This window comes from Embiotoca jacksoni, unplaced genomic scaffold (assembly GCF_022577435.1).
Source record: "Embiotoca jacksoni isolate LCO1_2020_lvr unplaced genomic scaffold, fEmbJac1.0.p SCAF_12, whole genome shotgun sequence".
Lineage (NCBI taxonomy): Eukaryota > Metazoa > Chordata > Actinopteri > Embiotocidae > Embiotoca > Embiotoca jacksoni.
The window spans coordinates 285,001-312,994 of NW_027185252.1; the positions used below are offsets into that span (position 1 = coordinate 285,001).

Genomic DNA, 27,994 nt, shown 5'->3' on the forward strand with positions numbered 1-27,994 from the left:
TCTCTGCAGGCCAATAAAAACCTCGACATGTCCATCAACGCTTCGAACAACTTCAACCTCAACATCACCTGGTCCTTAAGCTCCACAGGTAGGAAGCAGGTTCACATATTTATACCAAAGAGTTGCTTTCACAATGCAAGTTTTCAAGTTTTTTTTTGCAATGTAAGTGACTTCTAAACTATTTGTGATGTCACAAATCTTCCTCACAGCTCTGTCCTTTAAAAAAAAAAAAATCAGATTTTCAGAAAGCTCAGAGAAACGTTTCGCCTTCAGCATCTAAACATGAAAACAGACTTTCATTTCTAAACCCCGCACAGTGAAGCTCAAACATTCAACTCCAGAAACAAGAAGGAAAAACCCATTTTTGAGTGCTTTTCCAAAAACCTGTTGCTGCTGAGGTTACTGTCATTACAAATAATAAAGCAACAAAACCTCAAAACTGAAAGGTTTGTACTTTATAATGCTCAAAGAAGACGTGTCGCTCGATGCTAATTCATCTTATATCCCACCCGACAAAACACATCACAGGCTGTTTTTAATTTTTGGCATTAGGGCATTTTTATACATTCTCCCTCCTGATTTCAATTAAGATAAAAGCAGTGTGCCTTCACACTGGCAGTATGTCTCTGGGCCCGAAGCCTCTTCAGTGTGGGACTGTGGGCCTTGTGTGTGTGTGTGTGTGTGTGTGTGTGGGCCTTGTGTGTGTGTGTGTGTGTGTGTGTGCGGACTATTACAGTGTTTAATGGCCCCCCGATAAAGCAGGAGGTGGATATATTTTATTCACGGCATGTGAAAAACTTGGCCATTAACACAGAACTGCTGATAATGCTGCGAAGGATAACTGAAATCAGACCACTTCAGCCCCCCGAGAGGAATTTACAAGCGTGCTGTGAATTACCGCGAGGGTGTCATGAAAATACTTTTCCACATTGAATGTTAATTTGTCCGCTTCAAGATGAAAGGCGCGCCTTGACATTTCAAAAAGCCCGTTTTTATTTTTTTCTCCCGACCTGCTCACCTCCCACTGTTTAGTGTAGAAAAATCTTCATGAAGATGTTTCTGACTGGAAGCGGCTCGGCTGATGGGTCACCTGGTTTGACTCTCATTGTGATGGACTCACGGAGGCTGCTGAGTTTTCAATTCAAACATTATATTTTTATGTTCTAGTGTTGCTTATTACTCGGTGGCAGGGGACTGAACATTTCTTTCAAATTTTTCCTAAACCCTAATTGTATCTTTCCAGGACTTTAGCTGTCACTTCCTTTAATTATTACTTTTATTCTCCGTAGTTATGATTCTTGTTCAGTATTGAAAACTTAAAGGTGGATTTATGGACAAGTCCTATGTCAAACTTTGTGATTTGTCCTTCTAATTTGAGATTTAATACATCAAAGAAACCAAACCAAAATCTAAAGATAAACGGGAATACACACTTTGCAGCCGCTTCATTAGGTACAGCAGCATTTATCTGGGAGGATGTGGAACTTAAATGATGCTCAGTTGGTACAAAGGAGAGACAATAAAAAAAGTATTTCTGGAAGTTGTTGTTATTAATGTGGGAAAACTTTCTCTGTTGTCTGTCGCTCACAGCCGGCACCATCTCCGGGGAAGAGATGCCCATCATTGCGAGGACCAACATCAAGGAGCACCGCGACAGTTTCTCCTGCGAGAAGTTCAACTTCAGGCTTCACCACAACATCACCTTCTACGTGTACGTGTCCAACTTCAGCTGGCCGATCAAGATCCAGGTAAAGATCTGAGAAAAAATGGAATCGCTTTGCTTTGACGGACGAAACGTTCCACGTAAATGACGTGAAAACTTCTGTTATGAAACGGTTATTTTTATGAGTCTTATTCTTTCATCATCTCAGAGGTTCTTCTGTTTGTTTAACGGATGCAGTGTTTGGTCACAGAAAGCGAGCTCTGCCGCTGATTCGGGACTTGATGATGATGACGGTGGTGCTGATGACTCACGGTGATGTGAAGCAGATGATGTGTTTAGCATAACAGGATTTACAGGAAGGAGAACAGAGAGTCAACCCGCATCCCGAAAATATCTGAAAAAACTCCATTGTTTCGTGTTCACACGATTACTTTCTGCAGGTTTTTTGTCTCTCTAAATGTTCACGTCACTGCATTGTGAAAATATTCTCTTTTCAAAGATGCATTTTTTTTTAGCCCACATTTTAAATCAGTTTCCCTGAGGGAATAATAAAGTTAGTCAAGTAATGAATGAATAATATAAAACCACATGCAAAAATGAAGGACGGGCTACAGGAATATTTCACAACTATTATAAGAGAATGTTTTGTTTTCCAGTTTCTAGACACTAAACTTAGTGTTTGAAAATATTTGCTATTCTTTTCCAAATTTCTCAATATAAAAAGATAAACACAACAATAACAAATAAACAAGTTTTACAGTATTAAAGTTAAAAACAGCTATGATATGAACACTAATGTCGTTTTTAATGTCAATAAGGATTCAAATAGAGAAAATAAATGAGCAGAAAAGATATTTTCAAGATGCACCGTTCAGGATTTGAATCTTTTAAAGATGATTAATTATTAAAGTATTTGGGGAAGCTGAAGGGACTTAGACTCTATAGAAGTCCGTCAGGTGTCTGGAGGAACAAGATGAAACACAAAGAGCGGCTTTACATCATGAGCGTCGTCGTCATCCGTCTTCAGCTGCTGTCTCTCTGCAGGACATACAGCCCTGACAGGACGCTGAGCATAAACTATTCTGAAAAGTGTTTGGCAAAATCTGCTATCACATTTAATGATCTGTGAGTTTTCCAGTGTGTCTCTCCATCAATTATGCAGCACCGGATTAAATCTCCAGGCAGTGCAGCCGCACACACACACACACACACACGCACACACACACACACACACACGCACACACACACACACACACACACACACACACACACACACGCACGCACACACACACACACACACACACACACACACACACACACGCACGCACGCTAGATATTCACGCCGCAGCCTTATGATCCATTAAATTGAAGTAGACTTTTAGCGGTGATATTTTAAGATGACTGTCGTGCCGGGTCCGGGGGTGAGCGCTGATGGATGGGACTCAAGAAGTGACAGAACGGAGAAATTAGGAGAGAGAGAGGGAGAGAGAGAGAGAGAGAGAGAGAGAGACGGTGTCGGCCGGTTAACTGATGTTCAGACTACCTTAGAGAGACAGAGGACGGCAGGTCTGGAGACGGATAGAGACATAAAGCAGAGGATGGAGAGAGTGACGAATGAGACACTGAAGCTTCTCAGGTAGAAGTTAAAGGAAAATACTTATATTAATCATAGAGACATAAAAGTGTGAAGCCTTTTTACATTTTTTATCAAAATATTTTTTATTTTTATCAGCAAATGAAGAAACATGAAGACGAATTGGTGACGTCTGCAGAAGAGCCTTACGGTGTAATACCACCGAGGGCCACCAGGTGGCCGGCTCTCTGTGTCCATTAGACTTCCATAAAAAAAAAAAAAGCGTCAAGTTCTCTGCTGAAATACAAAGTCAGTAAATGTTTCCCACAAGTCATCATGGTGTCGTTAGATAAACTCCCTCCTTCTGATCGGTCTTCTGTCGGTCCTTCTGGAAATACTTTTATCGTTAATGAGATATTAGGCCTCAAAAGAGAGCAATGTTTGGGGGCATTTCTGGTTGATTGACAGGACTCGGGTGCAGTCAGGTTTCTGCTATAGGTGGGTGGAGCATAGTCAGTCACATCCACTCCCTTTGCTCCTCCCCAGTTTGTCCAAAAATGATGGTCACTTATGGTGTAAAAAAACAAACAAGATGGCGACAGTTTAAATATCAGATTTAGGAAGAAGTGGTTGGTTGGTTTAAAACCGCCAGTAAATTTATCCCATAGAGTCAGTTCATGCAAATAATCTATTAAAGTCCATGTTGTCTCAGTCAAAAACAATCAAAAGCTTTAGCTTCTTCATTAAATGATAATAATAAAGCAACAATAATCCATGTTAAGGGTTGAATGTTTGGATCCCAGGTTTAACGTTCACTGAGTGTTTTGTATTTATTTTATTCTCATGACCTCTGATTGATGTGTTGTTGTTTTTTTAAATGATGTATAAAAGTAGTTTTATTTTAGTGGAATCATAATTTATAACTGATTCCCGATCATCCTGAGTCATTAACCGGTTATAAATGCCGGCGTTTATTGCCGAGTGTCCTGCACCTCGTCACGGGTCGTTTGTCCATCGACCCGCTCCTCTCATATGCGTTTCCCCATTAATGCTGCATTATCAGAGCTCCATATATCTGCCTGCTTGAAAGGTGATATGATAATCACCGCGGCGAGGACCCATCTCGCCGCCGTGTCGGACATCGTGGACTGCGTGTAACGCGAGAGGCGACTCGCCGTCCGGCTTCTGTGACCTTGGTGGCTTCTGACGCCAGAACACGGCGAGCATGAGAAATTGTCCTGAGAATTGATAATGACCTGCGCTGATGTATCTGATCTAATAGACCTACACACACACACACACACACACACACACACACACACACACACACACACACACACACACACACACACACACACACACACACACACACACACACAGGTCACAGGACACAGTGATACCAGAGAGACGCAAACACACAACAAATCTCAGCAGATTGTCAGGAAATGTGGAATTCATCACTCCAGGGGAGATTTAAAAAAAAAAAAAAAGTCAACTCTCTCCTTGATAAACAAACAAAGACATATTCATCATCCCCAGAGGATGAATCCTCATATTTTTTGTCTTATTTCTCGACAAGAATTACCAAAATATAATCCTATGAAATTAGTGAGGATGATGCATGAGCTCCTCCGTGGAGGAAAAACAAAACAAACATGAGAGATGTGATCACATGTATGACACATGTTCACCACACGTTGCAACCAATCAGCAGCCAGCAGTGATGTCATCATCTATAAGTGATGTCATCGTTGGTTGGTGAACGTTATGAATCCTCCAGTTCAGATTCTGTCCGTCACCATCTTGTTAGTTCGGAGCGGTTTGGAACAGGACGTGACCATATTTGGACGAGCTGGGGGAGGAGCCAGCGGTGGATCTGACTGATCTGGTTGGAAACCTGACGATACTACGTCCCGCCCACTAATAGCTGTAACCTGACTGCACCACAGGCTTGTCAATCAAACAGACACCGACAGAAACCATGTTTTCCATGTCCACAATCACAATTTTTTCAAAAAAGGGCAGTCAGTCGTCATTTCCTCTTTAAAACTCTTTCTTTTTGATGGGTGTAATGATCGATTGAGGCCCCAGGGGGTCACCTGTGAGATTGTTTACATCGATGCCGGTGAAATGTGTTCTCGTAGCATTGTGAATGTCAAAGATCGAAGCGAAAGTAAGTCTCAGTGATGCGACTCTGCAGCCGTGTAAGTGTGAAAGTCTGGCAGCCCGTGTTGACACCAGATGTGATGTTATTATTTGTGGCCGTGAAACACACACACACACACACACACACACACACACACACACACACACACACACACACACACACACACACACACACACACACACACTGATATACTCCTGATCTGACTGCAGGTCTGTTCTGGACTGAACTCTTGGACAAACTCTGCTTCTCATTCGCTGTTTATTTTAGTCTTTCTTTTACTCTCAGAAAGCTTCAAAATCTTTGCAAAACACATGATGTTTTGCGAATGCAGTGTGATAGCTGCACGGTGAAAGATATTTATACATCTGCAGCGTTGCAGCTCTGCACACTTCGGTTATCTCTCCATTATATGGCGTGGTAAGATTTGCGTAGCCATTATTTTACTGTTTATGTTTTGGACGAGGTTTCCTCCAGTGTGTAATAATAACAGGTGTAATTAGTTCATTTTTTACGATCGCTCTAATAAAGATCCTGTGAGCCAGAAAGCAGTTGGTGTTTTTAAATATTAATATGCCCAGCAGCTAAAACAATAAACCTGAGACATCTTTTCCTCCTCATTCTGCCTCAGTGTGTCTGAGTAGCCGTAAGTTTGTGATGCTAAATTGCTAAATGTTTGATTATTGTAATTGGTTCCCAAACTTTTGCACGGCCAGATTTCCAAAGAACCACTTCCCACCGGAGTTACCGTCAATGTTATGCTCCAAAAAGCCTCCGGCTCCATAGACTCCCATTCAACTTCTCTCATCAAATCCAAAGTGAATAAAATGTGTCCATCAGTTATCTCGGTGTTGTTAGCTAAAGTCACTCCTTCTTATTAGTTTTCTGGAGGTCCATCTGAAAATAATCCCTCATTCATTAGAAAAGAAGATTCAAGAAGACCTGTTTTTGGGGGCGTGTCTGTTTGATTGACAGGCCTGTGGTGCAGTCAGGTTACAGCTATCGGTGGGCGGGACGTAGTATCGTCAGGTTTCCAATCAGATCGGTCAGATCCACCGCTGGCTCCTCCCCCAGCTCGTCCAAATATGGTCACTTCCTGCTCCAAACCGCTCCAGGAAGTTAACAGGAAGTATTTTCATATTTGTGACACAGTTTTACAATTTAAACATCAAACGACAGATAAGTTGGACTCAGACTCTCTAAGATTTAATATCTAAATCTTCTGTTATCAGACTTAGAGACATTCTGATTGTCCATATCAGGTCACTTCTGGCCCCAAAAATAGCGAGATGGTGACGTAGCAAACTCGAGACTTCAACAGTTCACAAACTATTGGGAACCACAGTTTTGAAATAAAATCAAACGTCCCGTAGTTTTACTAAACCTTTGAACTTACAAAAACGGACGTAAAATACCCCAAAACTCAACAAAACGTCTCCAGGTTGCAGAATCTAAAGATGAATTTAGTCCTTCAAAAGGCGGGAAATCCACAACACACACACACACACACACACACACACACACACACACACACACACGTACGTGTGCAGACACACGCATGCTAATGTGACCTGTGAGTGTTTCCCTCGCGGCGTCCTGATGTCAGCCGGGAGGCGGCGGCCGGTCGGGAGAACGGGGAGGTGTCGGGATCGCTCGCTCTGCTGGAACAGATTTTGATTGGCTCTGTCACGCTGACCTCGCACCTTCGTCCTCGCCGTCGGGACACGAGCGGTCGGTCCTGGTTTTAATGGACGTTCGCGCTGCAACATCACCGTGACATCGGCCGTGAAAACGTGTGTCAGGAAAAAAATAATACATATTCAGTTCTTTAGTTCAGAATAAACAGATGTTGAACGTTTTGTTTATTTTCTACTTTCAGCTTTTATTCATTCATTTAAACATTTTTTGAAGTCAAACTTTAAAGGCCCTTGTTTTATTCCACATTTTGCAAAAGTTAGATATCAAACAGTTTTTTAGGGAAAGTTTAAAGCTTGTAAAAATCAATAGAAACTGTGTATTTAATGAGCTGTTAGAGTAGAAATATAAAATGTATATATATACATATATATATAGAGCTACAAGGTGTCACAGGAGAATATAAATCCTCACTGTTTGTTTTGACCCCATTTTTTTCCACAAACCAGGACTGGCCTGGATTTGTTTCTAATCAAAAAGTCATGTTTTATTGATTGAGTCCAACAAACATTATGGGAACATGACCCAGTTTCTCTCTTCATCTCTTTTTTGTTTTTTTTGTTGTTTTGAAAGAACTAACTGCTAATTTAGCCAGAAGTTGTGTAACCGGAGACCGTAACTGTTTCTAATTTGAACATCTCTTTTTCTTTTTTGTAATTTAGCAGATAAAAACATTAAGTTAAACAGAAAAAGGCTGCAAATAAGTGTTAAATCTGCCTTTTGTTTCAACTCGTTATGTTTTCGGAGACTGGATTGAGCTGAATGAATTACCACACTTTGTTCTAAAAAACAACTACATCTTTAGTTCCTTATTGGTAATCTTCATGCTGCATAACGTCGGTTTTCCTCGTGTCCGTCTGCATCCCATCATGCATTGCAGCCCCCAGGCCGGCTGATTAAAAGCACTCTGTGAGAGGTGAGCGGTCGTTTCGTTGCAGAAGAACTCGGCGTTGTGGTGCTTTGATTTGATTTGCCGCTCAGCGCTCGGTCACTTATTCACCCTGTGTGCTGCCATCATTGAAGAGGATGACTCTCTAATCACACACACACACACACACACACACACACACACACACACACACACACACACACACACACACACACACAGAGTCTATCCGATACATCTGAAGGCAGTATTATGTTTCATAGGGTGGAAGAGACGCAGAGCAACTGATGTTTAACCAGACAGGAAGTCATCAGCAGTCATCAGGACTAATTAGGCTGGAGATTTGTGTGTGTGTGTGTGTGTGTGTGTGTGTGTGTGTGTGTGTGTGTGTGTGTGTGTAGAGAAAGAGTTACACTAACCATTACATCAGCAAAATGTGTGTCCAAAATCAGAGTGTGTCCAGATCAGTGGATTCGCTCGCGGGGGTAAAATAAATCTGTGCGAACGTCGGTCGCCTCGAACACATAAATTTGAGCCGCCGAACCACCTGCGTCTTCACAGTCGTGACCTTTGAGGGAGTTTTATATCACGTTACTTTGTTCTGCTCCACAAAATGAAAGAAAAAAAGAGGATAAAATGCTCCTTAAAGTACGATAAAACATGTGTCTGTCAGCTGTTAGCACGCTAGCTGTACTAGCTCGTCAGGTTGCAAAATTCTCCTCAATCTGATGAAATAACAATGAATAAGCGTCTAGTGATGTTTTAATTACGATGTTCTTATGCTCTAACAGTAAAAGCTGTAAATTAATAACTCGTCAAAAGGTATTTTGTAATGTCTTTGTAGAGGTTTAAAAAAATAAATAAATGTTGAATTAAACAGTTGATATAGATTCATATACACTTTTATTCCCAGGCAGTTGTTAAATAATACAAAAAAAAAAAAAAAAATGCTTGTTCGGCAAAATAACATAAAGCTAAAAAAATATCGTAGCACATTGATTTTCTACATTTGCACCCATATTTTTGAGGTGATGCCTGAAGTAATAATTATAACTCCTCCCGTACGTCGGATAATGAAATCCGAGTTTCAATCCAGTGTTTTTTTTAGCTGCTGCTGTTGGAGCTGCAGACGGATGCAGGAGGAGGTCTTAAGTCTTAAGCACCTGTTAACAGGATCTCCCCACTAACAGGTGCTCACATATGGAGGCGCCCGACATCATCTGCATAACGTGTAGGTGGAGGCGGCCGACCGCCTCCCTGTTGGTCATTAGGTCCTCATGAATATGCAAATCCGGAGGAAGTGCTGTAAACACGTCTCTTTTCATTTGTTAACCTGCTCATGTTAACATGTGGACACGCATTCGGTGCTCGATGATATTCATTACTTTAACTCTGAGTCATTATTCCTCTTTCAACACTTTCGACTCCTTCGAGTTCATGATGTTTGGCTTGTTTCTTTTCCTAAAGTTTACTCCAATATTATTCAGATTATTGCTGTTAAAGACAATATTTTGTTTGAATTTTTTGTTAAATGACTAATCACCATAATTAATAGATTATTATTCCTTCCACATTTGAGACAGCTCTGTCAACACTTTCACTTTCGACTCCTTCAGTTTCATAAAGTTTGATTTGTTTCTTGTGCTTAATTTTATTCTAATATTATTCAGATTTCTGCTGTTAACCACAAGATTTTGTTTGCACAGTTTGAGCAACATGCGAGAAAAGTAGATAAATGAATTCCTGCTGCTGTCGTGTCTCAGTCCGACCTTCATCTCTGTTTCTTCTGTTTCACGCTTCCTGTTCTCTTTCGCTCTATTTCTTCTTCTTCCTCTCCTCCTTTTCTCTCTTTCCCTTCCTTTATTGATTAGCCAAGCACTTTCTTTCCTTCCAGCCTTTAACAAGCAGCTCTCGGTTCGGGGGTTAGGGAAAGAAAAGGCGTCCCCGCTGCTGTCACAGCTCCTGAGTTTGTCCCCAGAGGGCCACCGTAGGCCCTCCGTAATGACCGGGCTGTGAGAAGCTGGCGGTCCTCTGAGCCCTCTCATCTCTTACCTCCGTCTCTCAGTCCCTCCCTCTTGTCCTCGCACCTCGCTGGTTCGTTGCAGTTCAGACTTCCACGTAAGAAAAAAAATCAAATTTCTCCCTGAACAGTCGGTTGACCTCCGATCTCCAAACAATTACATCCTACCGGAGAGGAATCCTGCTGCTGTTGTTGTGCGATTGTGTTGCAGGTTGTTTCAGTGTTTTATTTTGTCTGAGTTGGTGAATTCCCTTCGGTAGTCATTTGTCTGAGCCCCTTCAGTGTTTCCTCCAGCTGGCGTTTGTATCAGACCCGACTCAGCAGTTTCAGTCCTCCGACTCTCCCGTCTTCACATTCAACTCTATTTATCACATTACCAACATTTATCCTTCCAACGCTGCACTCGTTTAAATCTCTAGATCTCTGAGGTGAATAAACCGAATGAGACGCTTCAATCATTTCTAGCGAGCTAACGTAAACTTAAACTGTCCTTTCCCGAATCATAAAATCCATTTCGCGAGTTCTTCTTTAACTTGTGAGGTGTTTCCGAAAAACATTCAAAGTTAAATTGAGGTTTCATCCAAAGGCAACCAGCAGCGACGTGAACGTCTGTTATGAAGCCTCCAGTTCAGATTCTGTCCGTCGCCATCTTTGCTAGTTCGGAGCGGTTTGGAGCAGGAAGTGACCATATTTGGACAGCCTGTCAATCAAACAGACACGCCCCCAAAAACAGGTCTTTTTGAAGCTTATTTTCTAATGAATGAGGGATTATTTTCACCTTAAAATATTATTAGAAATGATTAGAGACTTCCTCTCATCCCATTCCTCGAGGATTAGAGATGCTTTTAACTGAATATAAAACCTGCTTGTAGTCTCGGTTTAAAAAGTGAAGTCAATGCAAAAGGGCCTTAACGTGCAGTACCACTGATGGCCACTAGGGGGCTGGCTCCAATCGGCTCCCATTAGAAAAGCATCACGTTCTCCTTCTGATCAGTGTTTCCTTCTGGAAATAATTCCATTATTGTTTAGATATGAGGCCTCAAAGAAAGACATGTTGGGGGGGTGGGGGGGTGGGGGTGTGTGTGTCTGGTTTGATTGACTATGAATTAAAACATGATACAAATGTTGGTTAGATTGCATTAAGTTGTTTCTCTGGTGATCTGCACGGTCTTTGTGCCTTCGTGTGTTTGCAGCAGCCGACTCTTTCTGTTTGTGGCTCTGCAGTGGTGCGTGCTGGGAAGGGAAAAAAGGGTGTGGCCTGAACAGCTTATTGATCATAGTTGTGTTTAACGACTGCAGTTGTTGTAAATTGAAATGATGGCTGTTGGCTGGAGTCGGTGTGTGTGTGTGTGTGTGTGTGTGTGTGTGTGTGTGTGTGTGTGTGTGTGTAAATTTACTAACTGTAGTGATCACAATTTATCCACGAGCAGGTCTGCAAGTTTTTTTGTTTTTTGTCTGATTGAATTTGTTGCATTTGCTTTTGAATCCATTTATTAGCAGTTTACTGTACGAGTGTGTGTGTGTGTGTGTGTGTGTGTGTGTGTGTGTGTGTGTGTGCGCGCCCTCATAATAAGTTCTTATATTGTCAGGGGTAATGATGTAAACTGCTTCACTGGAAGCCCCGAATGCAAAGCCCGGCTCTTTTCTCCCTGATGCCCGTATTAATGCTGCGTCCCTCTGGACCCAAATCAGCTTTTCTGCAGCTTTTTTTTTTTTTTTTCACCGTCAGGCCATTTTTACCTGCCAAACAAAAACGCCGGTAAACCTCTTAAGCCTCATTCTGCCCCCCCGTTTTCTTTCTCTGGAGGAGTCTCCGAGGACTCGCCGGAGACAAAGACGCAGCCTCTTACGGCTATTAGGAGCCATTTAAATGTATCCCCACGACGACCACGCTTCACAAACACATCGCCGCCGTCGTATTGTGATGCCTCATACATTGTGGTGTGTTTTACGGCTCCTGCAGTAGTTAAATGATTTTTAAATGCGTCTTGGGCGGGTCCGACTCGTGAGGATCGGATAAAGCCACCTGCTAATTTGCACTCAGCTGCAACACGTTCTGTCTGAAAGTTTAATAAAAGACCTTTTTAAATACAATTAACATGAAATATAAAACTGTTCATCTTTAAACTGTGACATTAAAAGTGAAAGCGCAGGTCTGCCTGGTCAACAACACGGCCTAATTATAAGGAACCTATTTGATCCTGAACTTTGTATTCAAATTGAAGACAAACACTTCACATTGATGGTAAATAAATGCTCGTTATTATGGAAGATGAAAACATCCAATGTCTGCCTTTGTTCCAATTACTGACTGTTAATTAAAGTGTTTGTAGCTTCAGGTCTGAAAAATGGTTCAAAGCTGCAATACCAGCGAGTGCCACTAGAGGTCGGCTCCAAAAAGCCTCCGGCTCCATAGACTCCCATTCAACTTCTCTCATCAAATCCAAAGTTTGACAGGCCTGTGGTGCAGTCAGGTTACAGCTATCGGTGGGCGGGACGTAGTATCGTCAGGTTTCCGATCAGATTGGTCAGATCCACCGCTGGCTCCTCCCCCAGCTCGTCCAAATATGGTCACTTCCTGCTCCAAACCGCTCCGAACAAGCAAAGATGGTGACGGACAGAATCTGAACTGGAGGATTCTTAACGTTCACAAACCAACGATGACATCACTGATGGTTTATGACATCACTGATGGTTCCAAAACACTGCACATCAAAAAGTTGTTATATTTGACCCGTATGGCTTCTATAAATCTCAAGTTATAGGTATTTACTTCATAAAGTTGGCCAACTAATCGTCATTAGTTCCCTTTTGGTCGTCTTCCATCCGTCTCTGCCGCGTCTTAAAAGCACCTCGTTCTGCAGCGTTCATCTTCCAACAGAAAACTGAGCGTTGACAGACAAGTGGATGGAAAATCAATTCAATCTGTAATAAATAATCCTCTTTAATATGGGGGATGGATTTCTATTTTTTTCGTAGCTGAGGGCCAAAAACTTGAGTGTGAAGCCGCGGGGTTTCTTCTCTCAGTCTGCAGAACAGGTGCTCGCTGTAAACACACAGCTGCTCGCGGAGAGCGCCGAGTCGTGGATGAGATGAGGTGAGGGGTGAGGGCTTTTTCTTTTTTTCATACTGATAGGATTAAGTTGGTGTGTGGGTGTGTGTGCTGATGAAACAAGTAGAAATATAGAAGCTAACCTTCTTTTTTTTTTTTTTTTTAAGGCTGCAACATACAGTAGAGTGTGTATGGTTTGAACACTCAAAAGTTCACGAGTAGTTTTTATTTATCAATTAACTTTATACAAAACCTTTGGACCAGTTCTCAAACATCTTTTTTTTTAAGGCAGGTTGGAGAACTTTCTGAAATAGTATGTCAACTTTATTCTCGAAAGCAAAACTAAACAAAAAAAACGTATTTCTTCATGCCTTCGTGCCTTAAAATTTTTGCAGAGTTTCTTCACCCAAATCAGAAAATATATATTCTCCAACTTATCCCAGATGTTTCATTCATTTATACAGTTGTGGTTTAATTTTGTCCAGATTTTTAAATATTCAGATTTGTGTCTTGAGATGAACAGAAATGTATTGAAGCCAAACAGAATAAAAACAAGTCTGACAAACTATACGACGCAAACCGTGAGTTTAACAAAAATAGGAAAACCAAAGAACCAAACGGTCTCTGGAAAGTCAGGTTTTTCATTTTTTCAGGGCTTTGATGAGCACAAAAACAACATTTCATAAACCTCCTCTGCTCCGAGGTGGCAGCAGAGGTTACAGAGACAGAACGTTTGCATGACAAAAAAAAAAAATCAGCTTCACAATAAATCGTGCAGGATGTCCACACGTATGAGATCTGTGGCTGTGGACACGTGATGATGATGAGGATGATGATGATGGATGAGGCGCTCGCTGGGTTTCAGAACACGAAAAAAAAGGCCAGCAGCCTTTTGTCAAAGGCTGATCTCATCATAACCTACAAACCAGATGGTGGCGGCTGGCGGTGTGTTTGTCGTGTTGTTGTTGTTGTTGTTGTTGTTGTTGTTGTTGTTGTTGTGTGTCGGAGACGGAGAGCATGTGTGAACGTGTGTGGCAGAAAATGAAATTGTTGGTCTGAACGTTGGCCCCGAGGAAAAGAAAAGATGTTTCCTCCACCGTTACTGGATCACATGATGAGGGAGAGCAAACTGAATGTTCCTGATGCATTGTGGGAAACTATGTTGACACCGCAGCTGTACAACAGTCGTCCCGCTCCATCAGTTTCAGACATGTGACCATTAATCTCTGACGTTTCCATCTGGTCTGATCTATTTTAGTGGTTTAATCGCTGTCTGACACTCTGAAGTAAATGGTCTTAATTAAATACAGAAAAACTGGTGCTGACACACTTCTAATTTTATGAAAAGAAAAAGTGAACTAGGCTGAAGTGGAGGCTTTAATAAAAATAATGCGACTATGAAATAATAAAAGAAGAAAAAGCAAAGTGAGTAGAAAGTTTTAAGACAGAAACACTTTGTATGTTTAATGTGAATAATTTAACAATTAAATAATGTAACAAAAATAATGATAAAACGAGGAATGACAAGGTGAGTTTATTGGTGAAGCACCATTAGATAAATAAATGAATAAAATTACATTTAAAAGACGATAAAGTCAAGATGAAGAATGCTTAAAGAGCTTTACAGGGGCATAGAAAGTATTTTAAAAGTTTTGAATTATACTTAAACACTAAAATCAAGGTCATCAATGCAGTTCAAAGTACTTTATAGAAATCCATTAAAAAATAAGTATCAACATGAAACTGTATTTGAAAGATAAAAGTAAAAACCTCGTGAAGCTCTGAAGGGTTCGTTGGTCTCAATCAGAAATGATAAAAACGTTCTGGACTGATGATCATTAACATACCAGACAGTTTTATTGGCATTATGAGTGTGTATTTCCAGGATATATGTTCTTACACTCTTTCTCTTTCTCCCCACGACAGATCGCCTTCTCTCAGCACAACAGCATCATGGACTTGGTTCAGTTCTTCGTCACCTTCTTCAGGTAACTCCTCCTTCCTGTCCGTCATGCAGTAAACTGTCCCAGAGGCTCTTTTGCACAACTCGGGCGGGAGAAACGCTTCAACCCCCCCGACAGGAGAAGTGTTGTGATACGCAATTTATTAAAAAATAAATAAATAAATAAAATGTCTGATGTCACGCTGCAGAGAGCCGAACCGACGACTTACGACTCGCAGGTCAAGAGGAGGTGAATCAGATTTCTGTGTTTGCCAAATGTAATATTTATAAAACGATATGATATATACGGCACATAAAACCGGGCTGAATTTGAATGAAATGCGAGAGCTGCTGCACTGAACTGTGATGATGATATCAGTTACTGCTCCTGAAAGAACGGTCACACGAAACCTCGCCGGGTGAAGAAAAAACAAACAAGTCGCTTCGACCTGCAACTCGCCAAATTAGAGAGCTCCAAATCTTTGAGCAAGCGATGCATTTTTAATAAGGTCATAAGAATTTTATACCCTCCTCTCTTTTTTTATTTTTTTTTCCTACCTGCTCACTCACGCAGATCAAAGAAAATATATGAATCTCATCTCAACTTAATTATCCAATGAGATTGAATATTTAAGTGTATTTATTTTCACTCATATTTTGCCACCTGTTTTATTACCACAAAGCCATCATAAATCATGTTTATTTTCAGAAATATAGTTTGTATAGTGATGGTAATTACAGTCTCCAAACTTTAACTTCAAAGACCGCCGGCGTGTTCAGACAGAAGGAGAGTTTCAGACGAGGCTCGATTTGAGGTCAACTGAAAAACCTCGTCTTCATCACGGACCGTTTAATCGACGGACCGCGACGAGAAGGAAAGTTACGAGAACTTAAGGAGTTAAGTTGAGTTATGAGATCAGTCAGAAGCTGAGCCGCCATCTGAACACACAAACAGCCATTTCGTTTCATTAATGCAGCATCAGCTAAATTCTTCAGCATATCGCGCTTATTTTTTTGTGAAGCTGACACTAGCTTTGGCCTGGGCTCAAAGTTAAAAACCCTCCAGTCATCCTGGGGTTGATAATAATAATAATAATAATAATCAGAATAATCAGAATAATCAGAATAATAATATTAATATTAATAGGAGAGGAGGAGGATGTAAATCGATTTTGGGACGAATTTTGAGCAAAAATTGAAAAAAAAAAAACAATAAAAAAACCTGCTAATGTTACAATGAACAGAGATTTAAAGAAAGAAACTGAACGTGTTGTGCAGCACACACACACACACACACACACACACACACACACACACACACACACACACACACACACACACACACACAAACACAACTCAGCAAAATCCTGTCTGACGCCTGTAACTGAATATCAGTGCTGCACAGCGGCGTCCTGTAATGGGATACTGAAAACGTTTTAACGTTCGTGATTGAACGCTTCACAGGTTTAAATTACGTTTTCAAAAATATCTCCACATACCCTAAAAAAAGGGAGAATATTATTTATAGGCCGTCCCGCCCGGCCTCGTGTCCACCCTATAAATCTGGACTCTGCATGACTCGACACCGCCGGCCGTCGGTTAGGATCGTCTGAAGTGGACTAAGTGACGGTCCGCGGAGGTTCGGACCCGTTGGTCCCTCCGACATCTTAAAAAAACTAAAAAAAAACGATGAGCATGTCCTTCCATTATTTCCCACATTGACTCACATTTAATAACCAGCCAGATGCAGCAGGGATTTTTTTTTTTTCTGGATCTAATGACAGAGTTTTGGAGAAGAAGTCTGGATGAAGTCGGCTGTCTTCAGGCAAGATTCTGCCACTCAGCTACGACACCGGGCAAAGTGTGTGTGTGTGTGTGTGTGTGTGTGTGTGTGTGTGTGTGTGTGTGTGTGTGCGTGTGTGTGTGTGTGTGTGTGTGTGTGTGTGTGTGTGTGTGCGCGCGTGCACGTTGTTTCCTTGTATATGTTCATATATATCCTCTGTAATGTGTGTGTGTGTGTGTGTGTGTGTGTGTGTGTGTGTGTGTGTGTGTGTGTGTGTGTGCAGTCATGTGAGGAAGTGAGCCGTTTTTGTGCCCAAGGCCGGCTTCTGGACATCAGCGACCTTTAGGCCAGCATAGAGGGATGATGTCATCATTAGGGGACAGTGTCAAGTTTTGCCGGGAGAGTTGAGCGTGTGTGTGTGTGTGTGTGTGTGTGTGTGTGTGTGTGTGTGTGTTAGTCACCGCTCTGTTTATGAGTTGCTCTGCTCTGCACTGCACCAGACTCTCAGTGAGAAAAGGTTATGCGCTACGACTACAGGACTTATTTTGTATTTTTTTTATTTGTGGGTTTATTTACTGCCCTCGTTACATAATGTGATGTGCGTGTGTTGTTGTTTTTTTCAGCAGTGGAAAAAAAAAAGGTATTCAGGTCTTTTACTTATGTAACAGGAGCACAAATAGAACAAGACTCCAATAAATGCAAAAGAAAACAGTTTTTTAAAAGTTTTACTTAAACTGACTTTATTCAGTATGTTTGATATCAACATCAAAGAAATCCGTGTCATCAGTGTAAAACGCACTAAATAAGCAGCGTTAACCCGTTTAGCGTCGGTACGCTGAGTGTTTTGCCTGTGAAGGGCTTTTAATTTGAAACGGATACACATGAACAAGTAACGCAGCAATTTTAACAACAGGGCAAACGGGAGCGGATCAAAACGAGGCTCCAAGTCGACTTTGTGAATCAATCGATCCACCTTAAATGTCAACGTGACAACTTTGACCGTTTCATTTCTTTTAATTAGAGATTATTTGATGTTCAAGCACTTCAATACATTTCAATTAGATCAAGAGAAACGTTAACAAAGTGGCACGATATCCAGTAAAATGTACTCGGTGACTCTGTAGCTCTTCAAACCCCGTTTAGCGTCTTTAAGCGGAGTGTTTTGGCTGCGTGTTATATTTTCTGTACGGTTGAGTCTCGTCGTCGCTGCAGCAGGGAGCTGATGAAGATGTTTTCATTCGCTGTTCTCCAACGTCCCAAAGGAAGATGAAACATCTTTGCAGCTCTTGTATGTTCAGACGGTCCCGGGACCCTGTTTAGGACCAGAGGGGGACGTCCACAACGGCTTCGGGTCAATATTTTCTAATTCATTTAGCAATTGAGGACTTGTGTCCTCTGAAATTAATTTGGCGAAGCAAATTAGTTTGAATACAAACACATTTTTATGAGACGTTCGCCTCCGACGCCGCCTGAAGAATCGAGCGACTCCATTAATGACACAACTAAAAAAAAAAAACGAGGCTGAATTGAAGCTAGCAGCACAAACAGAAAGGAAAAAGATCAAAGTCAGAAAATGCTGCAGTCGATGCCGGAAGAACAAAAGCTCAGTTAACAGCATTATTTTAACTGCTGCCATCATTATTTTATTCAGTTTTTTTTAATACAATGGCAGCATTTTAAGCTTAAATCCGATGTCGTAACAGCCCGAAGGACGCTGTTGCTCCACTGTGTTTTAGAAAATGATGCCTGCGTAGCTCTAAAACCTCCGAAAAACCTTCCTCATCACTCGTCCTCCTCCTCCTCCTCGTGTTTTCTTTCTCATCTCCAAATAGGAAGAAATAATAAAAAAAAAAAATGGGGAAAATTGCCATAATTAAAGAGCTTTTGTGTCTCTGCTCTTCACAGTCACAAATGCTAATTGGTGACACTGCAGTTCAGCTTCGTCCAATTACTCGCGGGCTCTCGCTCGCTTGATTAGCAATCAGTTTTCTCTCCGTCTCTTTTTTTTCTCCAAAAGCAGCGGAGAAGCCTCGAAGTGTCTCGTGAGACTCTCGGAAACTCAGACACTTCATTTCAAAACGACCGTCCCGATCAACGCTCACTTCTCAGCTCGGTTCTCCGAGGAGGTTTTTCAGTCTGTTTAACCAAAGATCTGATTCGTCTGCACCGTTTCAGCTTCTTCAGTTGCTTTATTTTCTTTAGACAAAAACAAAACGCTCGCCGGTACTAAAGCACAGAGGACTTTATCTTTACATTTAACAGGGAATCAAAAAAAAATATTCAATTGCAGAACAAAAAATAGAAAAAAAAATACCTCACATTTTACATTTTTGATGGAACATTTCAGTCTTTAGTGAACTGCCTCATCATCATCATCATCATCATCATCATCATCATCATCGTCTGGGATATGAAAGTTAGCGCCCAACCAATCCTGGAGTTTTGGGGTTGATACCAACGCTGACATTAGGAAGTAAATAAATTCCGATATCATTATATCGACTACAATGAGGTCATCAGTAACTTGTGACGCGCTGCGTTCAAATATGTTCGTATGAACGGCGCCCTCTTGTGGTGCTCACGATGTCGGATTCGTACGTTTTCTATCAGCTTCGAGTTCAAGAGTTGCGACGTGTTTGCTGACGCTTACAGAAAGGTCAGAGGTCACGGAAGTTCATGTTTGGTTGGATGTTCAGCTAATATGTTGTAATTTTAATCACGTAGAGTTTGTCTTCGTAACTTAGATAACAGTGTATGTCTGAGGAAAACGTTGATCTTCCCAGCGGCCTCATCTTTTCCCTTCTTTGACTTTTGTATTTGCTGAATTACGTTAGCCGCCCTGTTCGCTTGATAATCGTTAGCCTCTGCGGCTTCTAGACGCCCGTCCATGTTTTGTTTTTTTACAACTTAACCATTTGAACGTTAATCATACGCTGCACACGACTCCCCGCGTTGAAACCACGAGCTCACGAGTTCAATTTCAACACAGCAAAAGCAGTTTAAACTTTATCACCCAAAATGAGACAGAAACTGTGAACACTTAAAATAAATATAACTATATATGACCTGAAGCATCTTTTTCTGCATTATGTTATCTAAATCTTTCACATATACATCAATATATATCAATGTGATATAAATCAGGAAATCAGTTCTTGTCTGAGAAAATGATGAAATGTTTCAGACTTACAATAAGAAGAGATTCGGTGAGTTTGCAGGCAGGTGTGCGAAATGTTTAATTGTCTAACTATTTTTTTTAGGAAGCAGCCCGACAGAGTTTATTAGGATGTTTACAGCCGATATGTAAAGCAGACTTTAAGATGTGCTGAACTGAAAAAAAAAGAAGAAAGCAAACATCATCAGGTGTGCGAGCAGATACTGTTTGAAAGGTTACAGGAAGTGAACCTCGCTTCGTCCCGACACGGATGGAAGCTGTTTTCCGATCGTCTGCTGCTCATGTTCAACGAATGATTTATTGATTTTTTTTTTTTTGGTCTTTGCTCCGCCTGCTGTGTTTCAGATGTTTCACTGTGCTCGCCTGTGTGTGTGTGTGTGTGTGTGTGTGTGTGTGTGTGTGTGTGTGTGTGTGTGTGTGTGTGTGTGTGTGTGTGTCATGAACTGTGGTGATTTTTTTTTTTTTACTGCAGCACTTTAAAAGAGCAGCAACATAATCTCCAACTCAACCGAGCGCTCGTTCTCAAACCCCCGGCTTGTTTAATCAGTTCGATTGCTCTTAGCTGTGGCTGAGCGGTCTTAAAACCTCGACCTATCAGGAGGCTCAGTGGAGTGTTAACAAACCCACAGGACAACCCCCCCTCCCCAGTTCCCTACCTACTCCCCTTTCCTCCCCCCTCCCTCCCTAATGCCTCTGTAATAGCGACAATTAGCCACCGCGCTCCGTTGGTTGGATGGTTAAGCTCCGGCCCTGCGGCCCATTAATGGGGCGCCGAGGTAGAACAGATTGAACGAGGGAATCTTGGGTGCCTGATTGGATTTGAGTCCCAGTCAGTGGAGGTTTATTCTTTAATTTTTTACTTTTTTTTTTAATTTAGAGGATGGAAAAATCATTGCAGGAGAGTTTGTCTTTAATTGTTCGGGGAGTCGTCGGTGTGACAGAGGTCTGGTGGCAGAGCTGGTGTCTGAAGATCTTTCACAGCACGAAACGGTGGACAGATTTCTGAAATGAATATTTCATCATAATGTTTGTTTGCATTGCAGGTTGTGAAATACAGAGCTTGCAAAGTGTTTTCTAACAGATGACGGGAAACAATAAAAAAAGATGGATAAATAGAAACATGAACATCAGGCAGCAGTAATTTGATTTCATGAGCTCTGTTACAGCCAGATGTCCTCAACGACAGAGTGTGCTTATTACTGCAGTTTTGAGGCTATCAATGAGGCGACTTTGACGTTAAAGTATCAATATGGCATACTGATACTTAAAAAAAAAACTATCCCATGTTCAACAATAATAACACAAGTCCTTTCAATTTATTGAAATCAAATTTACTGTATGAAAAAATGGAGCGATACCTTGATACTGGCTATTTCAACCCAGTATCACGGCAAAGCGTGAAATAGACACGCCTGCCCGCTACAGCAAAACGTGAGATAGTCACGCTTTGACCACGTTTTGTCTCCCGAACCCCAAACACGTGTTTTTTGCTGATAGTATAATCTTCCTGTCAGTCACGTGGTTGAAAAGCACGCAGTAACTTTCATTTTCATCCACTACGGAAAACACGTGAGATAGCCACGCTTGACGACGTCTAGCTGTGACAGTTACACGTTTTCCTGGAGTGGACGAAAATGAAACCTACTTCATGCTTTCATCCACATGATTTACAGGGGAACAAAAAACACATGTTCGGGGGGAAAAAACGTGGTTAAAGTGTGGCCGTGTCACGTTTTGCTGTAGCGGACAGGCGTGTCCATTTCACGCTTTGCCGTGATACTTTGGCTGTGCTCTTTTCTGATAGGTAGAACTATTTCTCCCAACCAGTGTGATGAACTTGTAACCATGTTTGTTTCTATCTCACAAATAAACAACATGTTGGACAAGAAAAGCTTTTTATCATCTTGAAAGAATCGGCGGCAGGAATCTCGAAAACCCAGACGGTTTCTCATCCTGCTGCATGCAACCGAGCATCTTGTCCTCATCACCGGGGGAGGGTGGAGGGAGGTGTGGAGGGAGGTGTGGAGGGAGGTGTGGAGGGAGGGAGGGTTGTCGGGGGGGGATTTCCTGGTCGTGACGAGTCTCGAATGCGGCCGAGAGGTCGACGATGGAAACGAGGAGGTCGAGGCTGCAGTCGAAATGTCACGCTCATTACGGGACCAGCAGCCTTTTACACTGCTGTCATCTACACACACACACACACACACACACACACACACACACACACACACACACACACACACACACACACAGATGAAGAGGAGGATTGTTTTCCGGAGCTGCTGTCCTCAGCAGATTCTCAGGGACTTCCTGTTGTTAAGTGTTTGGGCGCGCTTGTTTTGAGCTCTTGTCAGAAGTTCAGGGTTTGAGAGAGGAGCTTTGTGTTTGACCAGATAACTTTGCCCTCCAGACATTGAACTTTTAAAACCCAGTGTGTGTGTGTGTGTGTGTGTGTGTGTGTGTGTGTGTGTGTGTGTGTGTGTGTGTGCGCACAGGAGACCTTGTTCTCTGTTAGAGAGCATCGTTGACCTCTCGTTGACCTTTGCTGTTCTAAAAACCCTCCAGCTGCCTTCGGTCGCTGCGGTTTCTGTATCTCGCCACAGATTTCTCAGGAATTCTTCCGGCCTTTGTCGTCTTTCGCCCTTCAGGAAAAAAAAAAAACGGAGCTGGAGGGCAGAAAATGAGTGTGAAGATGCTGCTGTGTGATTGTATCGTGGTTGTGTGGAGACTTTTTTTCTTTTCTGTGAAGAAACTACAAAGACTGCATCAAGCAGGAAATACATGCTATTTGAATTGTTCTGTAATTTGCACACACACACAAACTTGACGCATATAATGTGTAGAAATTGCCCAATAATTGCATAATGACTGAGAAGAATTTTGAAAAGGACGACTGAAAAAACAAACAAACATGAAAATGTGTTATTAACGTGTTTTTTTTTACAACACTGGCTTCCTCTGCTGCTCGTTGTGATGCCGTATCGTTCGATTTTACAACATACACGCAAAATCAATAATATGAATATGTCTAGAAGTGGTGAGCATCATTATTTCTTACATTTAAGTACCTGTACTGCAGTCTTCTTGTATAAAATGTATATTTACAGACATATGTCTGACACCATCGCTAAAAACAAACCGTCCCTTCAGGCTCATTGCTGATTTCCAGCTGAGTGTTGCTTTGAAGCTTCACACACGTCAGAGATGATGAGCTCCAAACCTTTCAGAGATTACAGCAACGCAACCACAAATCTTCGTGTCAGAGACGTGAAACTCATTCATTAACAGTTGGGATGTTTCATACTGATGTTTTCTGTTAATATCCGACATGACGATATTTTTTAACTCTTTCTTGCAGAATATCGATATAAACGCACCTAATTTTTCCACTTAAGTACATTCAGAGAAATGAGTGATTACTGAAGTGCTTTCTCATTTTTCATGCGCTACTTATGAATCCTTGATTTCTGATTGATTGATTGATCCTGCCCCCCCCCCCGTCCTCTCTCTCCTCCAGCTGTTTCCTGTCGCTGTTGCTGGTTGCTGCCGTCGTTTGGAAAGTCAAACAGACCTGCTGGGCCTCCCGACGCAGAGAGGTAGGACACATCATCATCATCATCATCATCATCGTTGCGGCGTCATCGGCGTCTTCTGTGTGTATAAATATGCATTTTCATGCGTGTCAGTGTTGTATTTATATAAGCAAACATTTGCATATGGTACACGTGGAGTGTGTGTGTGTGTGTGTGTGTGTGTGTGTGTGTGTGTGTGCGCGCGTGTGTGTGTGTGTGTGTGTGTGTGTGTGTGTGTGTGTGTGCGCGCGCGCTTCACCCCACCACCCCTCCCCCACCCACAAGTTGTGAAGGGTGGGTAAATGTCACAAGTCCTGAAAAAGGAGGGAAAAAAAAAAAAAGAAAGAAGAAGGAGATCGCTCTTCTTCGTAACGAGCGTCGCCGTGACGATAAACAAGGCCATTCCCCTTAATTAGTGCTCCTCACAAACCAATTAACTCAGACGAAGTGATGCTAAACGAAGTGGAATGGAGTGATATATCACTTAAAGCCTCCAACAGATGCCGCATCATTTCATATTTATACTCCTGACCCTCCTACACACACACACACACACACACACACACACACACACACACACACACACACAGTAAACAGCCCTCATCCATTGACCGGCTCCAGTGTTTGACATGTTGTTTGGTCTCCGTCTGTCTTCGCTCTGCTCTTACTCTCAGCGTTTTGTGCCGAGTCATCAGGGAGGAATCAGCGTTGGTTGTTAGCTGCTATGATAATACTCTGTTGTTATTGGTGTAACCAACAGGGAACTATTCTGCTTAAATACTCTTCTTGGTTTTCTTCTCGTGTGCCCCCTATCCCACATCCCCCTCTCCCTGCCACTGCTGTTCCTGTCATTATGCAGGAAAAAAATTAAAAAAAAAAAAATCCTGCTGCTTTCATGTGCAAATTAACTTTTCATTATTTATTTTAAACGATGACGACACGTTATGTTACTTTTATGGCGCTTAAAAAACAAAAAAAGAATCGGCTTCAATTAGGCTGATTTGTCACCTGCTTAAAGTGGTGTAAACTTTTCTGAGCTCACGGAGGGAAGTTGTGGTTGTCACGGTGACGCGGCGCTTAGCAGAAACAAAGAAATACTCAATCACGTAGAGAGTCCACAGAATCACTGCAAATGTAAAACTTGTTGCTTTTTGTTTGACAGTTTTTTTGACTGATTAGTTTGTTGTAAATTAGGATCTTGTGATGAAGACGTCTTGAAAAACTGTGACAGAAGAAAATAAGAACAAAAGTGAAGAGAAATTATGAGTTATAGTCGTTCTAAGATGTGCTTGCACTATAAATCATATTTCATGAGTTTTTTTTTTTACAAATTTTGTGCAGTTTTAATCAGTTGAAATGACCAGATGAATTATTATCGTTTTAATAGGGTTTTGTTTGTGTTCTTTTATCTTTTGCACAAATTTGAAAACAAAATTGACAAAGATGACAAATACAATGCAGGAAGATGGAAAACCAAACAAACAGCGTGCTTATTTAGAATTCACAAAGATACTACAACTACATAAAAATAATGGAAAACAGATCAAAACAAAACAATAATATCAAAATGAATGTAATGTGTGATGTTACAGCTACAAAACAGTCGTTAAATGTTTTTTTTAAAGCACCTTTTAAAGCACTAATACTCACCTGACTCTGGTGAGTCTGTTTTAAAGAGCATAACTTCCTGTTTTTGGTTTATTCTCTGAGATCCAGATGTGTGAGTCACCTGGTGAACACGCTGTTATTGTACTCAGAGACTGAATGGAGCGAATTAGACCTAAAACGAGGGTGAATATTGAGCCGGAGTTCATCAGGTGTCCGGAGACGCCGCTCAGGATGAATGCTAATGCCGCTTCGCATCAGCTCCATGTGTAAATAAGACATTCGACAACATCCGCAACATCGGCTCGATAGCATGTCGGTTACGTACTCACGTCTGGAAACGGTCCAAAAAAATGAATCTGTCGGTTCAGGTTTTAAACGAAGCATCTGTCTTTAATATTTCAAGATGTGCTGAGAAATCAAAACTGAAAAATATGCAGCCTTATATAAACATCATGTTGTATTTCCTCTCTGCAGCTAGTGTTTGTGCACACAGGTTTGTGTGTGTGTGTGTGTGTGTGTGTGTGTGTGTGTGTGTGTGTGTGTGTGTGTGTGTGTGTGTGTGTGTGTGTGTGTGTGTGTGATTGATACCTGCTCTGCGATGTGTGTGTGACCCTCTGTTTGTTCGAGCCCCGACTCCTCGTTGTGCTGCTCGTCGGTCGACACTCAGCTACATTATTTATGAGAGCCGCTCTCTCGTATCACAGCAGAGCCGCAATGCTGCATTTACTGCACTGTTGGTTTGTTTACACACACACACACACACACACACACACACACACACACACACACTTCCTGCTATTTCTCCAGCTTCTCTTGTCGTTGGTTCATTCTTCCTCGGGGCCTGAAGACATCTCTTCCCTTAAAGAAACAGAGGATCTAATAAATGAAGATCGGTGCTTCACGTGTGCTTTTGCAGGAGAAATCTCGATCTCATATTTGAAATGAAGTCGCGGCATAATTAATTCATCTCGTCTGCGCGCCGAGGACGCAAAATGGAAATCCCTCAAAATGTGATCTTTCACTTCAGCTGCGACCGAAAATAAGAAATAAAGAGAAATCGTCTCCCAGATTTTTTTGCTGAGTAATGGTGCTCAGCCAACCTCAGAGGGAGACGTGACATTTTCAGAAATGTTCATTTTTTTTAATCTCACCAGTCAGTAGGTACGTTACAGGACGCTCCTTCTGGATTAGTAACCCTAAAAAATGTCAGCAGTGAAAAGCGTGTGCTGGAAGCTGCGGTGCTTCTGTCGATGAGGCCGGTGAGAGCGTCCCAGCGTCCAGCTCTGATCCCGTCGGCTGGAGATGTTTTTATTTAAATGGTGACCTTTGCTCCTGAATGAACGAGCTTTATAACAATGAACTTGATGTGAGTTCAAGTTGTAGCTTCTGTTTCTGGAAACTGACATAAACATCGAAACATCTTCATTTAATCATAACCAATTTTTTTTTATAAACAACTTGTTTTATTCTTTCTGTATATCTTGTTTCTTTGTGCTTTAAACATACGCGTCACCACAACACAGGGCCTCACTGGTGGCTGGGATGGCAGGAGCTATCGAAACTAAAATACCTTTGACCTCGCATGTTGGCAGCCTTAAAGGTCCCATATTGTATATTTTTTTTACTCTAAAGCAGGTCTAGGTGCTATAAATACTGTAATGGTGCCAAAACTGTGCCATTTGGACTTCCTGTAAGTTTGTGGTGTCACAAAGTCGGGTTTACGTCACACTAACCCGCAGCACGGCCCACTGTCCAACCTTTTATGCAGAAAAAAACATTTTTTGTCAGCAAAGAGAACTGTGGTCGGTCGGGGGGGGGGCGGGTCACTCAGGGAATTATCAGCCAATCAGAAGAGAGGGTCGATGATATCAGTGAGCCTTTAAGAAACACAAAACAACCTGTTTCTGATGGAGCTCTGGAGAAAATCTTCAGAGAAGAAATGTAAAACTATACTGAGATCGTTTTTGGTTCCTAAAACCACAAAGAATATCTTCAGAACTGCAGCGTTTGTGTAAAATATGGGACCTTTAATTTGCAAATAGTGTTTATGGTTCAGCACAAACTGAACAAGCAGATAGTAAATGCTGCCCGGGAGGACAATCAAAGTTGTGACTTCAACGACCTTCAAAACTTCAAAAAACAAACTTCTGCTGTCGGGGTCCTCTGGGGAGAAACCCTCAGTTGATCCAGCGCATAAATATTGTCGCTTTAAGATCTGATTACTGATCAGTTTATGAGTTCAAACAGTCAATATATTGCAATGGACTGAGAACTATAGCTGAATATTTTAGTTAGTATTTTGATGTATAAGTGTTCCTCTGGATTTGACCAGTGATGATGCTTCTGCAGACTTTATGCCACTTTATGTTTTTGTTTTTTATATATACTTCTGTAGCTCTTTAACTTTGTGAGAGATGTTGTTTTCACACTCAGCTGCACATATTTAAAGACCGCACACGATGACACAGGAAGACAGTTTTCAAAGTAAAAGGCTGCTAGTTTTGACATTTCAGTTTTTAAAAGTATCGATGCAGCGTCACGTCGACAGGTGGTCGGTCTCAGTTTAGACGATCTACCTGTTCAAGTCATCGGGGGCTTATCAGGACTTCAAATAAAAACAAAATCTGCGTGCTGAGGCGAAATATAGAAATATATTTAAGTGTCAATTCTGTCAGGTCGTTATAATCGGAAAAAAAAAACAACAACAAAAACCAGCAGGTCCGTGTGTTTCTAGTTGTTCCTGTGGAGCATCAGCTGTTCGGCTCTCCGGGGAGCCGCGGCAGAAGGTGAAAATGGGATCTCTTCACTGTTAATTATGGATCACAACCAGCCACGAGACTACAGAGGAAGCTGGATATTAA

At 41.7% G+C, this 27,994-nt stretch overlaps 1 protein-coding gene across 1 annotated transcript in view; it reads left to right on the forward strand.

Annotated features, from left to right (window-relative positions):
- The window catches only part of atrnl1a (attractin-like 1a), a 197,228-nt gene that overhangs the window by 92,252 nt on the left and 76,982 nt on the right, over window positions 1-27,994 (forward strand). The window contains 4 exon segments of the mRNA XM_069144142.1: window positions 10-88; window positions 1,591-1,748; window positions 14,980-15,041; window positions 23,471-23,549. Coding sequence (XP_069000243.1) covers window positions 10-88; window positions 1,591-1,748; window positions 14,980-15,041; window positions 23,471-23,549 — 378 coding nt within the window.